The following is an 11,641-nucleotide window of genomic DNA, read 5'->3' as shown; positions in this document are numbered from 1 at the left end:
TATTTTACAATTATAAAAGGAAATACTTTAAGTTATATTACAATTACAATTAGTTATATTACAATTACAATTACGTTATAATACAATTACAATTACAAATACTTTAAGTTATATTACAATTATAAAAGGAAATACTTTAAGTTATCTTACAATTACAATTAGTTATATTACAATTACAATTATAAATACTTTAAGTTATATTACAATTATAAAAGGAAATACTTTAAGTTATATTACAATTACAATTAGTTATATTACAATTACAATTACGTTATAATACAATTACAATTACAAATACTTTAAGTTATATTACAATTATAAAAGGAAATACTTTAAGTTATATTACAATTACAATTACGTTATAATTAATTCATGTATTTATTTAAGGTTTCTATTTTACCACCATGAATTATACTACTGTAGTACTTAATAAACATCTTGAATCTTGAATCTTGAATCTATTAACTGCCTGTTAAATAGCTTGGTGCGATGAACTCCATTACCCATAAAACCCTTCGCTGACGTGTGGCGTCATGACGTCAGTGGGTAGTCATATTTCAACATGGAGGACATCGTAGCGGTAGAGAAGAGCCCGGTATGAATCAGTCACTTTGTTTCCTGTTTTTATCTTTAAATTAACAAACTAACAGAGTTTCTGTGGTCGGCTTCTGTAAGGTTGAAGTGATTGAGTGTTGCTGCCTGTGGGTCTTTGTCTCAGTATTTTACCATTTGTTAGTTTAACACTGTTAAAGCCGCCGAAACGTAAACCTGCAGATTCATCCTCTACTAGCTGCAGATGCTACGTCATCCAAGCTAGCAGTTAGCATCATGCTAGTTAGCATCATGCTAGTTAGCTGCTAACAGTTAGCATCATGCTAGTTAGCTGCTAACAGCTAGCAGCCTAGTTAGCTGCTAACAGCTAGCATCATGCTAGTTAGCTGCTAACAGCTAGCAGCCTAGTTAGCTGCTAACAGTTAGCATCATGCTAGTTAGCTGCTAGCAGCCTAGTTAGCTGCTAACAGCTAGCATCATGCTAGTTAGCTGCTAACAGCTAGCAGCCTAGTTAGCTGCTAGTAGCCTGGTTAGCTGCTAACAGCTAGCATCATGCTAGTTAGCTGCTAACAGCTAGCAGCCTGATGTTTGTTGAGCTCTAGAAAATGTATTTTTTTTTTTAAATAGATGATGATTTTATAAAACTATATTCACTAACTGATGTTCGATGATGTTGTTATTATTATTATTCACCGTGGCGTCGCTTTAAACAGTTTTCTGCTTTTGCAAACCGTTTAAGGTAGCTAGCTAACTGTTAGCGAGCTAAGGGTAGCTAAGCTAGTATTTGTCTCCGATGGATTGGTAGATAGATGGATAGATAGGTAGGTAGACATTTAGATAGATAGATAGATAGATAGATAGATGGGTAGGTAGATGGATAGATAGATAGATAGATCGATAGGTAGGTAGACATTTAGATAGATAGGTAGGTAGATGGATAGATAGGTAGATGGATAGGTAGTTAGATAGATGGATAGGTAGATCGATAGGTAGGTAGACATTTAGATAGATAGACAGATAGATGGGTAGATAGATAGATAGATAGATAGATAGATAGATAGATAGATAGATAGATAGATAGGTAGGTAGATGGATAGATAGATAGGTAGGTAGATGGATAGGTAGATAGGTAGATCAATAGGTAGGTAGACATTTAGATAGATAGGTAGGTAGATGGATAGGTAGTTAGGTAGATCGATAGGTAGGTAGATATTTAGATTGATAGATAGGTAGAGAGATACAGTAGGTAGGTAGGTAGGTAGGTAGATCTATAGATAGGTAGATACAGCAGATAGATAGATACAGTAGGTAGGTAGATGGATAGATGGATAGATAGATAGATGGATAGATAGATAGATAGATAGATAGATAGATAGTAACTTTATTAATCCTGAGGGAAAGTCAAGTTTCAAGCATCACAGTTCCATAGTGCAAAACATGTTAGTAAAAAAGTTAGTAGTACAAAGTACAAAAAAATACCAGATATAAAAATACAAGGAGATGAAGAAAACTGTTAAAACTGAATATAGTGCAGGTAACAGCTGTGATGCATGACTATTAAAAAAGTGAATATAGTGCAGAAGAGACTTAGACAGTAGCTTAGTCTATGAAAGTGCATTATGTGTCCTGCAGACCGTCCTCCTTTGTCCCCCCCACCCCCTTTCCTGTTTGTTTGGATGAAATGCAGTACAAGCTCTTGACTGATGTGTGATGTTAAATATAATAGTTTGTTAATGTCATTATGTTTTGTCACCTTCTCAGGAAGACATGCCGGCAATACTGACCTCCAGACCTCAGACAGGTCTGTCCTTCCTGGCACCTGAACCAGAAGATCTTGAAGACCTTTACAGCAGATACAAGGTCTTATACCTGTTTATACATTTGTGTTAAAAGTTGCAATCTACCCAAAATCGATCTTTTGAGTATGACAAACTGTAGGTGAATGTATTTGGGTTTTATTCGGTGTCTTCGTGGATAACAGAGGGCTGTGGTGTGCTTAAATTCTGGGTACAATAGATTCCAATAAAGACAAATATAAATCAGAAACACTTAAAGCAGACTTGTACAAATGACCCTCATGCATGAAATTACAGCAGCCTGGTTTCAATCCTCTGAAACACTGCCCATATCTCTGATTTTTCTCTGTTTCAAGTGATGATATTAAGTGAAACTAAATGTCAGTTCAGTCTGATTATTAGGATAAAATTACAGTGGAAGAGCTATATATATATATATATATATATATATATATATATATATATATATATATATACACATATACATATATATATATATATATATATACACATATACATATATATATACACATATACATACATATATATACATACCTACTTCTGTTCACATTGAGCTTTTTTAAACACTGCAGCTCCAGTTACACCGTGCATGTGTCATACCCCAGAGCTCAAAACCGTGTCCCAGTCTCTTTCAAAAGGCCTTCATTGTGCTGTCGCCCTTGATGTATCATCGCTGCCACTGGCAACTACTGTTTTAGAGCAGCGAAGAAGAACTGATCGCGGGTAGTTTGTCATGTGACGATAGCAAACAACAACAGTGCGGTGCTAGTGGAGAGTGTAACAGTAACGATAGTCAGAGCGAGGAAAATGTTTTTCAGTAATAACAAAAATAACCGTCCGTTGATTGTAATCGGCCGATACGCAAGTTCAGGTATCAGAATCGATATCTGGAAGGAAAAAATGGTATCAGAACATCTCTCGTACTTTCACCTCCAGCAGGCTCTCACCCTTCTTTCTTCCTCTCCTTTTGCTGTGTGTTTGCAGAAGCTGCAGCAGGAGCTGGAGTTCCTGGAGGTGCAGGAGGAGTACATCAAAGATGAACAGAAGAACCTGAAGAAGGAGTTCCTCCATGCCCAGGAGGAGGTGAAAAGGATACAGAGCATCCCTCTTGTCATTGGCCAGTTCCTGGAAGCTGTTGACCAGAACACAGCCATCGTCGGCTCCACTACAGGTACCATCAAAAGAAAAACCTGGCTAAATTTAGAAGACCTACACCGCCTAAAAATAATGACATGCTGCCAGTATTCATTTAAGTAATAAAAACATGGACAGCTGTGCTGATAAACAGCGAAATCAATAAGCCTATGTATTAGGGGTGTCATGATTTAGATTCTAAATCGAAAATCGAGATCAAAATTAACTTTTGATCTCTTTTCTTCGAAACTTTAGATTTTTGAAATCAAAAGCAGGATTGGCAATTCACCCAGTATTTCTTTTTCTCTCACCCACCGCCTACTTGTGCACGTCCAAAAAAACAAACAAACCAATAAACACTTAAAAGATAACACAGCGTAGCTTACCGGTAGCCTGCAGCTGCACTTTGAGACACCATGGCCACTGTCGGAGTCGGAGATGATGGAGAAACAACAGAACTGGAAAATTCCTCTGCTTCTCTGAAGTCTATTGGTATCAGTATGTGGGCACCGACAGGGACTTGATGGTGCCTTCAGGTGTGCCTCGTAAACTCTGAGAAACTCAAAACTGTTGTTGTAATCAGGGCTGACCCGAATGCTTCGAAGCTTTGACCGTTGCCATGGTAATCGACCTCCAAATTAGTATTCGAATGCTTCATTTTGTTTTGTTTTTATATAAGTTTGTAATAATAATGTGTAAATCCCAAAATAGCCCATGAAATAAGGAATAATCCAACTTCATTATTCATATTCAACATTAACTATTATTAGTTATTCTCAGATGGATATTGCTGTTTGTTGTGTGTAGAGGTGTGTGCGTGTACAGAAGTGCGGCAGCGGCACTGAAACGGGAGATGAAGACAGACAGAAGAACATATCAACCTGCTGCACCGTGCCGCATCGCGAAGCTTCGAATACCTTCGAATATTTCTCACCAAAGCTTTGAAGCCCAAAAATTGGTATTCGGGACAGCCCTAGTTGTAATGTACCTTCCTTCCACCTGGTGGATATTCTTACCTATGGGAAATTTCAGTGGGAATCTTCAGATTCATGGCATCACAGCATTTAAATACATGCTATTTTTGGAAATGGGCTGGACTGGTCCTCAAAGTTTTGCAAGGGTAGAGGTGGGATGTTACACCTGCCCTCTAATTTGCACTCAAACACAGAAATAGAATCTGTTGTTTCCTATTGTGTGTTATCCTTTTCACAGATATTTTTTACTGTGGGTGTAATTGTGGTGTATGTCACAGCTTGCTGTCAAGTTTAAAGGTATTTTCTGCAGAGGAACAATTCAATTCCAGCATCTAGCATCAAGTTTCCACGAGATAAATAGAAAACAAAATAGTATGTGTTGAAAAAAACAAATAATGAAAATAAATGAATAAGTAAACGGATAAAACGAAGAATTAAAAATGAATGAAATGGCAAATGATGCATACATGCTGTATAATTGAATGCTTTATCATGTTCAGGCTTTCAGAGTCTTGAGAGAGAACCTAGAAGAGATGCACTGTGTGCTGTCGGATTTGAATTATTCAGTGTGTGAAGTACATGTATTAAATGTCTAATGAGTTCTGCTCCTGTGTTCTTTCTCCTTTTTATTCATCTTTGTTCCGCTCTCAGGGTCCAACTACTATGTGCGCATCCTGAGCACCATCGACAGAGAGCTGCTGAAGCCCAACGCCTCAGTGGCCTTGCACAAGCACAGCAATGCCCTGGTGGATGTGCTCCCCCCTGAAGCCGACAGCAGCATTATGATGCTGACGTCAGGTAAAAACACTCAGTACCACTCAGTACCACTCAGTACCACTCTGTCTCAGGTTTTCTAGTCATGTTTTAGTAGCTCCACAACAAAGGTCATATCTGGAGATGACCTCTAGTGTCACAGAAGATTGTGTTTATGATTTTTACTTTCAAATAGTCAAATCAAAGATCAGTTGGCCATTAATTCTATATATCCATTAAAAATACATAGATGGCATTTTCTTGAAGCTGTTAAAGGTGCAATGTGTAAGATCTAGCCACATGCTCCAAACAAATATGAGTCAGCAATTCATCTCTATACTGGGTCAACCATACTGCTGAATCTCTGAGAGCTGGTCAACATAATACTGCTATCTTATAATCTTCATGTGTGGCGTCGACCTATATAGTTTACTGTGCCACTAAGATGGGCTGTACGGCCTCCCGGTGACGAAGGGGACGAAACAAAAATACGAGTCATCAAGCCTGTACCTTCAACATGACAAGCCCCTGGGGCAGTTCTACTTCTTTGACCTCTCATGAGGGCAGACGGGACGCTACAGTGTCAGTGACTAACATCGCCTCTTAAAGTATAACATTCTAACAAGACAGGGCCGGGGCTAGCTGGTTAGCATGCTCATTTCAGTAGATCTTTCTGCAGCACGATATATAGACACCATCATCTTCACATTCTGTTGATAATGTTAGTTCATTTTTTTAATGTTTTAAACTAAAATTCTGGCCAGATCTTTCACATTGCACTTTTTTTAAAGGAGGTCGGATATCTTGTAAAGTGAAGTTGACTATGTTTGAATAGCAATGCTAACTTTCCTTTTCGCTGTGTTTCTTTTCGCAGACCAAAAGCCAGATGTGATGTATGCTGACATTGGTGGTATGGACATCCAGAAGCAGGAAGTCAGAGAAGCTGTAGAGCTGCCGCTCACACACTTTGAGCTCTACAAACAGGTCAGATATTCAAGAGAAATGTGACGTTTCTTACACGGACAACAAATATTTGTCATTGATTTTTACGCGCGCATGTCACAGTGAGTAAAATAGTGGCTGTAGCTCATAGGACGGGGCAATATACCTGTTTCATCACCGTCACCGGTGTCACGTTCGGCCACGACATGGATTTTGCAGTACCGTCATTACCGTGATAATCACACACATTTTGGCTGAGAACTGCGCTCATCACTCGGTGTCCTTGACTCTAGACCAAGCTGCTCCTCTGGCGCTTTACAGCAGCCCACTGCTCCTAAAATGCTTGTTGATGGGTTAAATGTGGAGGTCAAATTTCATTTATGTACTTGTATGTATGTATGTATGTATGTATGTATGTATATGACAAATATAATGAAGTTTAGGATATAACCTGAATTTGCCCTTACAAACAATGTAGAAAGCCTTCCCTAGATAGATAACAACTCTGATCTATTTCCTCTCTCAGATTGGCATTGACCCACCCAGGGGTGTCCTTATGTATGGACCTCCAGGTTGTGGTAAGACCATGTTGGCCAAGGCTGTGGCTCACCACACCACAGGTAAGTCCTCCATATACAGTGTGTACAGTATATGTTGTTAATGTAGTGAGATATATTGTTTTATACAAAAAGCCATTTCCCCCTTTATGTTGACAACGCACAATGGATTCAAACACTATAAAACATACATGATGTCATTATTTAAAATAACACAGATTACTACTGACGACAATTGATCTTTGTCCAACCTCTCTGTTCCCAGCGGCGTTCATCCGTGTGGTAGGCTCTGAGTTTGTTCAGAAGTATTTGGGTGAAGGACCTCGTATGGTGCGTGATGTCTTCCGGCTGGCGAAGGAAAACGCCCCAGCCATCATCTTCATCGACGAGATCGATGCCATCGCCACTAAGCGTTTTGATGCACAGACCGGAGGTATGCACATGTGTGGCTCACACGTAGACTTGCTGTATACAAACCAAAGTTTTTGTTGTAGATTTCATATTTTTAGGGACAAACATTGCACTAGTTTTGCTTATTGAAGTCATTGTAAGATATGTTTGTGTTTCCCTGATTACATCCTTGTAAATTAATGCTGACCGAAAAATCTTATTTTCATCGTCATCGCGATATGAACAGGCGATATTTAGGGATGGTTACCGAAGGTCTGCATTAAATGGGCCGCGGGGCTAAAGACCGTAATATAAATATTTATTAGCACACTGCTCTGTGTCGGTGCTGTGGAGGAGTTCCACGCACACGCGCACACACACACACTGATTGACTGAGACAAAGCAGGCCGTCCTCTCTCTACCAGCAGTACCTGCAGCAGAGGGAGGAGGACAGAGGACAAGATCAATGTCCCTCTAAACTTCACTCAGGAATATGATTTATTTTATTAACATGTTGGATTGTTTCCAGTGTAAATATTAGAGTTTATATAGCTGTAAATATTACTGTTGCTGCTCTAGAAACAACATTTAGCCTGGTTATATTTAAAATATTCAATTATACGGTTCTGAATGTAAAGACCACCAGGCTGATATAAGTATAGCGAATATGGACAGTTCAATATTTGTTTATTTATTGCAAGTCATTGCAATATTGAACAATGATATTGCACATCGCAGATTTCCTCATATCGTGCAGGCCTATTGTGAATGCAATAACATCATGTCTTGCCTGACCTTGTTTTTATATTTTCTTCTGCAGCTGATCGGGAGGTGCAGAGAATCTTACTTGAGCTGCTTAATCAAATGGACGGCTTCGACCAGAACGTCAACGTCAAGGTGAGCTAAGGAAGCTCTTAACTTTCCCCTTGTGACTGCGCCATCTCCATATGCACTGACTGGTGGTGTCAGTGATGGCGCTTGAGCACTGTCAAACCCAGCCGTTCATTCACTATACCCCTATTTCCATTCATTCACCTCAGCAAGCACACAAAAGGTTTATGTTGTCAGTCTTCAAACCCTTAAATGGACATTTTGATCATAAGTGAATGCTGCTCAGACAAAGAACGCCTTCAGTATGTAAAGGAGGTGGCTGCTAATTTCAAGGAACTATGTTTCCTCTGTGAAGAAGTCAATTTCCCAAGTGTTCCCGCATCACAAATTTCTTTGAAAAATGTTTCCAATTTTAACTATTAGGTTACCAGTTTCGAAGGACTGGGAAAACCATCACCCTAGATACCATAGGTGCATTTGGTTCCAGAAGCAAATATTTTATGTGAAGCAAATGCACCCCCATATCATGATGTGTTACCATCTTGCTCACGTTTGAACCCCCCTTTTTAGGTGATCATGGCCACCAACAGAGCAGACACGCTGGACCCGGCCCTGCTACGTCCTGGTCGTCTGGACAGAAAGATTGAGTTCCCCCTTCCCGACCGCAGGCAGAAACGTCTCGTTTTCTCCACCATCACCAGTAAAATGAACCTCTCTGAGGAGGTCGACCTGGAGGACTGTATCCTTTTGGTTCAATAACAGCACGTTAAAGAGGTGTGTGTGTGCGTGCGTGTGTCTAACAGTGAAAAATTCAGTTTTCTTTTCAGGGGGTATGTTGTGCAATGTTTCCTCTTTCTTTTATCTGGGTCCTCTGTTGTACAGTATTCAAAAACTCTCATACAAACATTTTTTAAGGACATTTTTGCGTTATCTGAGGTTTACATGTATGTATGTATGTGTGGTACATGTGTTAGTGGAGTACTGAATCAGTCTATTTGGGTGGGTAGATGGGTATTTAGCTCATGATGTAACTCGGGATGCTAAAATCATATTGTTGCCACTGTAAACAATACAGTATAACAGGGTAGAGCTTGTGTTAAATTAAAACCAGTTTGTACAGTACAACATGGTAAATTCACAATTTAAAATATGAATAGAATACATTTAAATATTTAATGTCATAGTCAGTTGGTTACTAGATGTAATGATGTACCCTTTTAGTGTTTATCTTCCAGTCATTCGAGTGTGGACTTCGAGCCGAACAGCAGGAACTCCTCAATCTATATACTTAATGACCTGTGATGTTTGGCATCACTTATTTGGTTGCATCAGTGTCACATTTAACACATAGCTCACACAGCTAGAGTGTGAGCTGAGTAAGTCATTGTTTTATCTTCTGTAGTGTCAAAGCCGAGTTTTGCAGAGACGTTCACATCCCATTTGACTGATAACACTTGATGCAGGACAACAGCGTAGATGTTCTGGACTGTTTGTGAGGCCTGCAAACTGAGCGACACATCGGCAAAAAATTAACTCAAAATCACAAAAAGAAAACTAATCAAAACATACAACAGCTGGTTCATGTGCACTTTAAACAGTGTTAAGGGAGAGCATCTGCATCCTGTTTAAACTGCATCATTCCAGTATTCCTTTGTTTAAACACAGTTTGGATACTCAGATGTTTTGTTGCTTGTGTTTTGGCGTTGCTGTGTTGTTCAGTTGACCTTAACTGATGCACAGATGTGGCCAGACCAGACAAGATCTCAGGAGCTGATATCAATTCCATCTGCCAGGAGGTGAGCTAGAGCTTTAATTATCTGTTAATTTAACCCTTTCATTTCTTTTCTTGGACCAGTGCAAAATTAAAATGAATGAGAAACGACAATCTTTTACATTGTGTATAGACGATAGATTGATAGATAGATAGATAGATAGATGGATAGATATTAGGGCTGTCAATTGAATAAAATATTTAATTGCAATTAATCACATGATTGTCTGTGATTAATCGCAAATTAATCACACATTTTTTATCTGTTCAAAATGTGCCTTAAAGGGAGATTTGTCAAATATTGAATACACTTATCAACATGGTAGTGGACAAATATTCTTGCTTTATGCAATTGTGTGTATATATTTATTATTGGAAATCAATTAACACAAAACAATGACAAATATTGTCCAGTACCCCTCACAGGTACTGCATTTAGCATAAAACAATAAACTCAAATCATAACATGGCAAAATGAAGCCCAATAGGTGTGTGGACTTGACTATGACTTGCCCCAAACTGCATATGATTATCATAAAGTGGGCATGTCTGTAAAGGGGAGACTCGTGGGTACCCACATTTTCATTCACATATCTGGAGGTCAGAGGTCAAGGGACCCCTTTTGAAAATGGCCATGCCAGTTTTTTCTTACTAAAATGTATCATCAGTTTGGAGCGTTATTTAGCTTCCTTCACGTCAAATTAGTACCAATGGATTCCTTAAGTTTTCTAGTTTCACATGATTCCAGTATCTTCACTCACGCTAGCTAAAGAAATGATTGGTGTTAAAACAAATTTGCGTTAACGTGTTAACTTTGACAGCCCTAATATACTGTATATAAAGTATATATATAGATAAATAGATAGATATTAATTTGTTTTTGTTTTTTTCTGTCTCAGGCTGGCATGTTGGCGGTGCGTGAGAACAGGTATATCGTCCTGGCCAAAGACTTTGAAAAAGCTTACAAGACCGTCATCAAAAAGGACGAGCAGGAGCACGAGTTCTACAAGTAGAGAGAGAAAAATACAGCCTGAAAAAAAGGTGTCCAGACAACACAAGTTTGTTATTGATTTACGTCTGTGTTTGTATCTACAGTGTGTCTGTTGAGGATTTGCAGTCCCTGATCTGCATCGATTTTTGGACTAAATTTACTCACTGCAGCACAACGTCAGATTAGCCCCGTGTCTCCAGCCTTGAGAAGACACTACATTGTGAAGGAGTGTTTTTGTACAGGCACTCTGCTGGTTCTTAAAAATATCCCCTCCTGACTGTAGCTAGGATAGAACATTTGTATCTATATGTACTCACTAAACAAGACGTTACATGAAAAAAATCCATTAAAGATGTTTTCCATTAAAAGAAAAAAAAAGTAAATAATGGTCATTGTTTTTCTGCCTTGAAATATATGTCTTTTAATGAAGATGCTTAAATATGAAACGAGCATGAATTGTGTCTCGGTATTTATTGTCATCAGCAGAATGTTGCGATTAGAGCTGCGACATTCAATTTATCGATTAGTTGATTGACAGAAAATTAATTGGGAACTATCTTGATTGATTAAATGCCTTTTTTTTTCTTTTTTTTTTTTTTAAACAAAACTACAAACAAATTCACTAAGTCCAGTGAAATATTGTCTGATTTTATTAGTCTTCTATGATATTTCATTAAAAATCTTAAGGTTTTGGACTGTTGGTTGGACAAAAGAAGAAATTTGAATATGTCAACCAAAGCCTTTTATTATTTTCTGACATTTTATGGACAGAACAATTAATAGAGAAAATAATGATGATAATATGATTATCTGTTAGTAAGTTGTGGATGCAGCAATTACCTCAACTATAGTCTTACAATGCGTGAACTTAATCCACACTACTTTTGCACGGTCCAGTAGTGGTGCTATGTTTCCTGCTAGCAAAATGT

The 11,641-nt window shown here is 38.4% G+C and overlaps 1 protein-coding gene across 1 annotated transcript; it reads left to right on the top strand.

The window, feature by feature from the left end:
• The first annotated feature begins 562 nt into the window (after nucleotides 1–562).
• On the top strand, nucleotides 563–11,141 carry psmc4 (proteasome 26S subunit, ATPase 4). The gene is made up of 11 exons (XM_037786187.1): nucleotides 563–595; nucleotides 2,314–2,412; nucleotides 3,354–3,540; nucleotides 5,129–5,275; nucleotides 6,105–6,214; nucleotides 6,699–6,792; nucleotides 6,995–7,162; nucleotides 7,940–8,016; nucleotides 8,521–8,689; nucleotides 9,691–9,746; nucleotides 10,621–11,141. The coding sequence occupies exons 1-11, from the start codon at nucleotides 563–565 to the stop codon at nucleotides 10,732–10,734; spliced, it is 1,254 nt and encodes a 417-aa protein (XP_037642115.1). The 3' UTR covers nucleotides 10,735–11,141.
• Nucleotides 11,142–11,641: the final 500 nt, after the last annotated feature.

The sequence above is a fragment of the Sebastes umbrosus genome, chromosome 11 (assembly GCF_015220745.1).
Source record: "Sebastes umbrosus isolate fSebUmb1 chromosome 11, fSebUmb1.pri, whole genome shotgun sequence".
Classification (NCBI taxonomy): domain Eukaryota; kingdom Metazoa; phylum Chordata; class Actinopteri; order Perciformes; family Sebastidae; genus Sebastes; species Sebastes umbrosus.
Note: the sequence above shows the minus strand (reverse complement) of the source record. Positions and strands in the feature narration are given on the sequence as shown.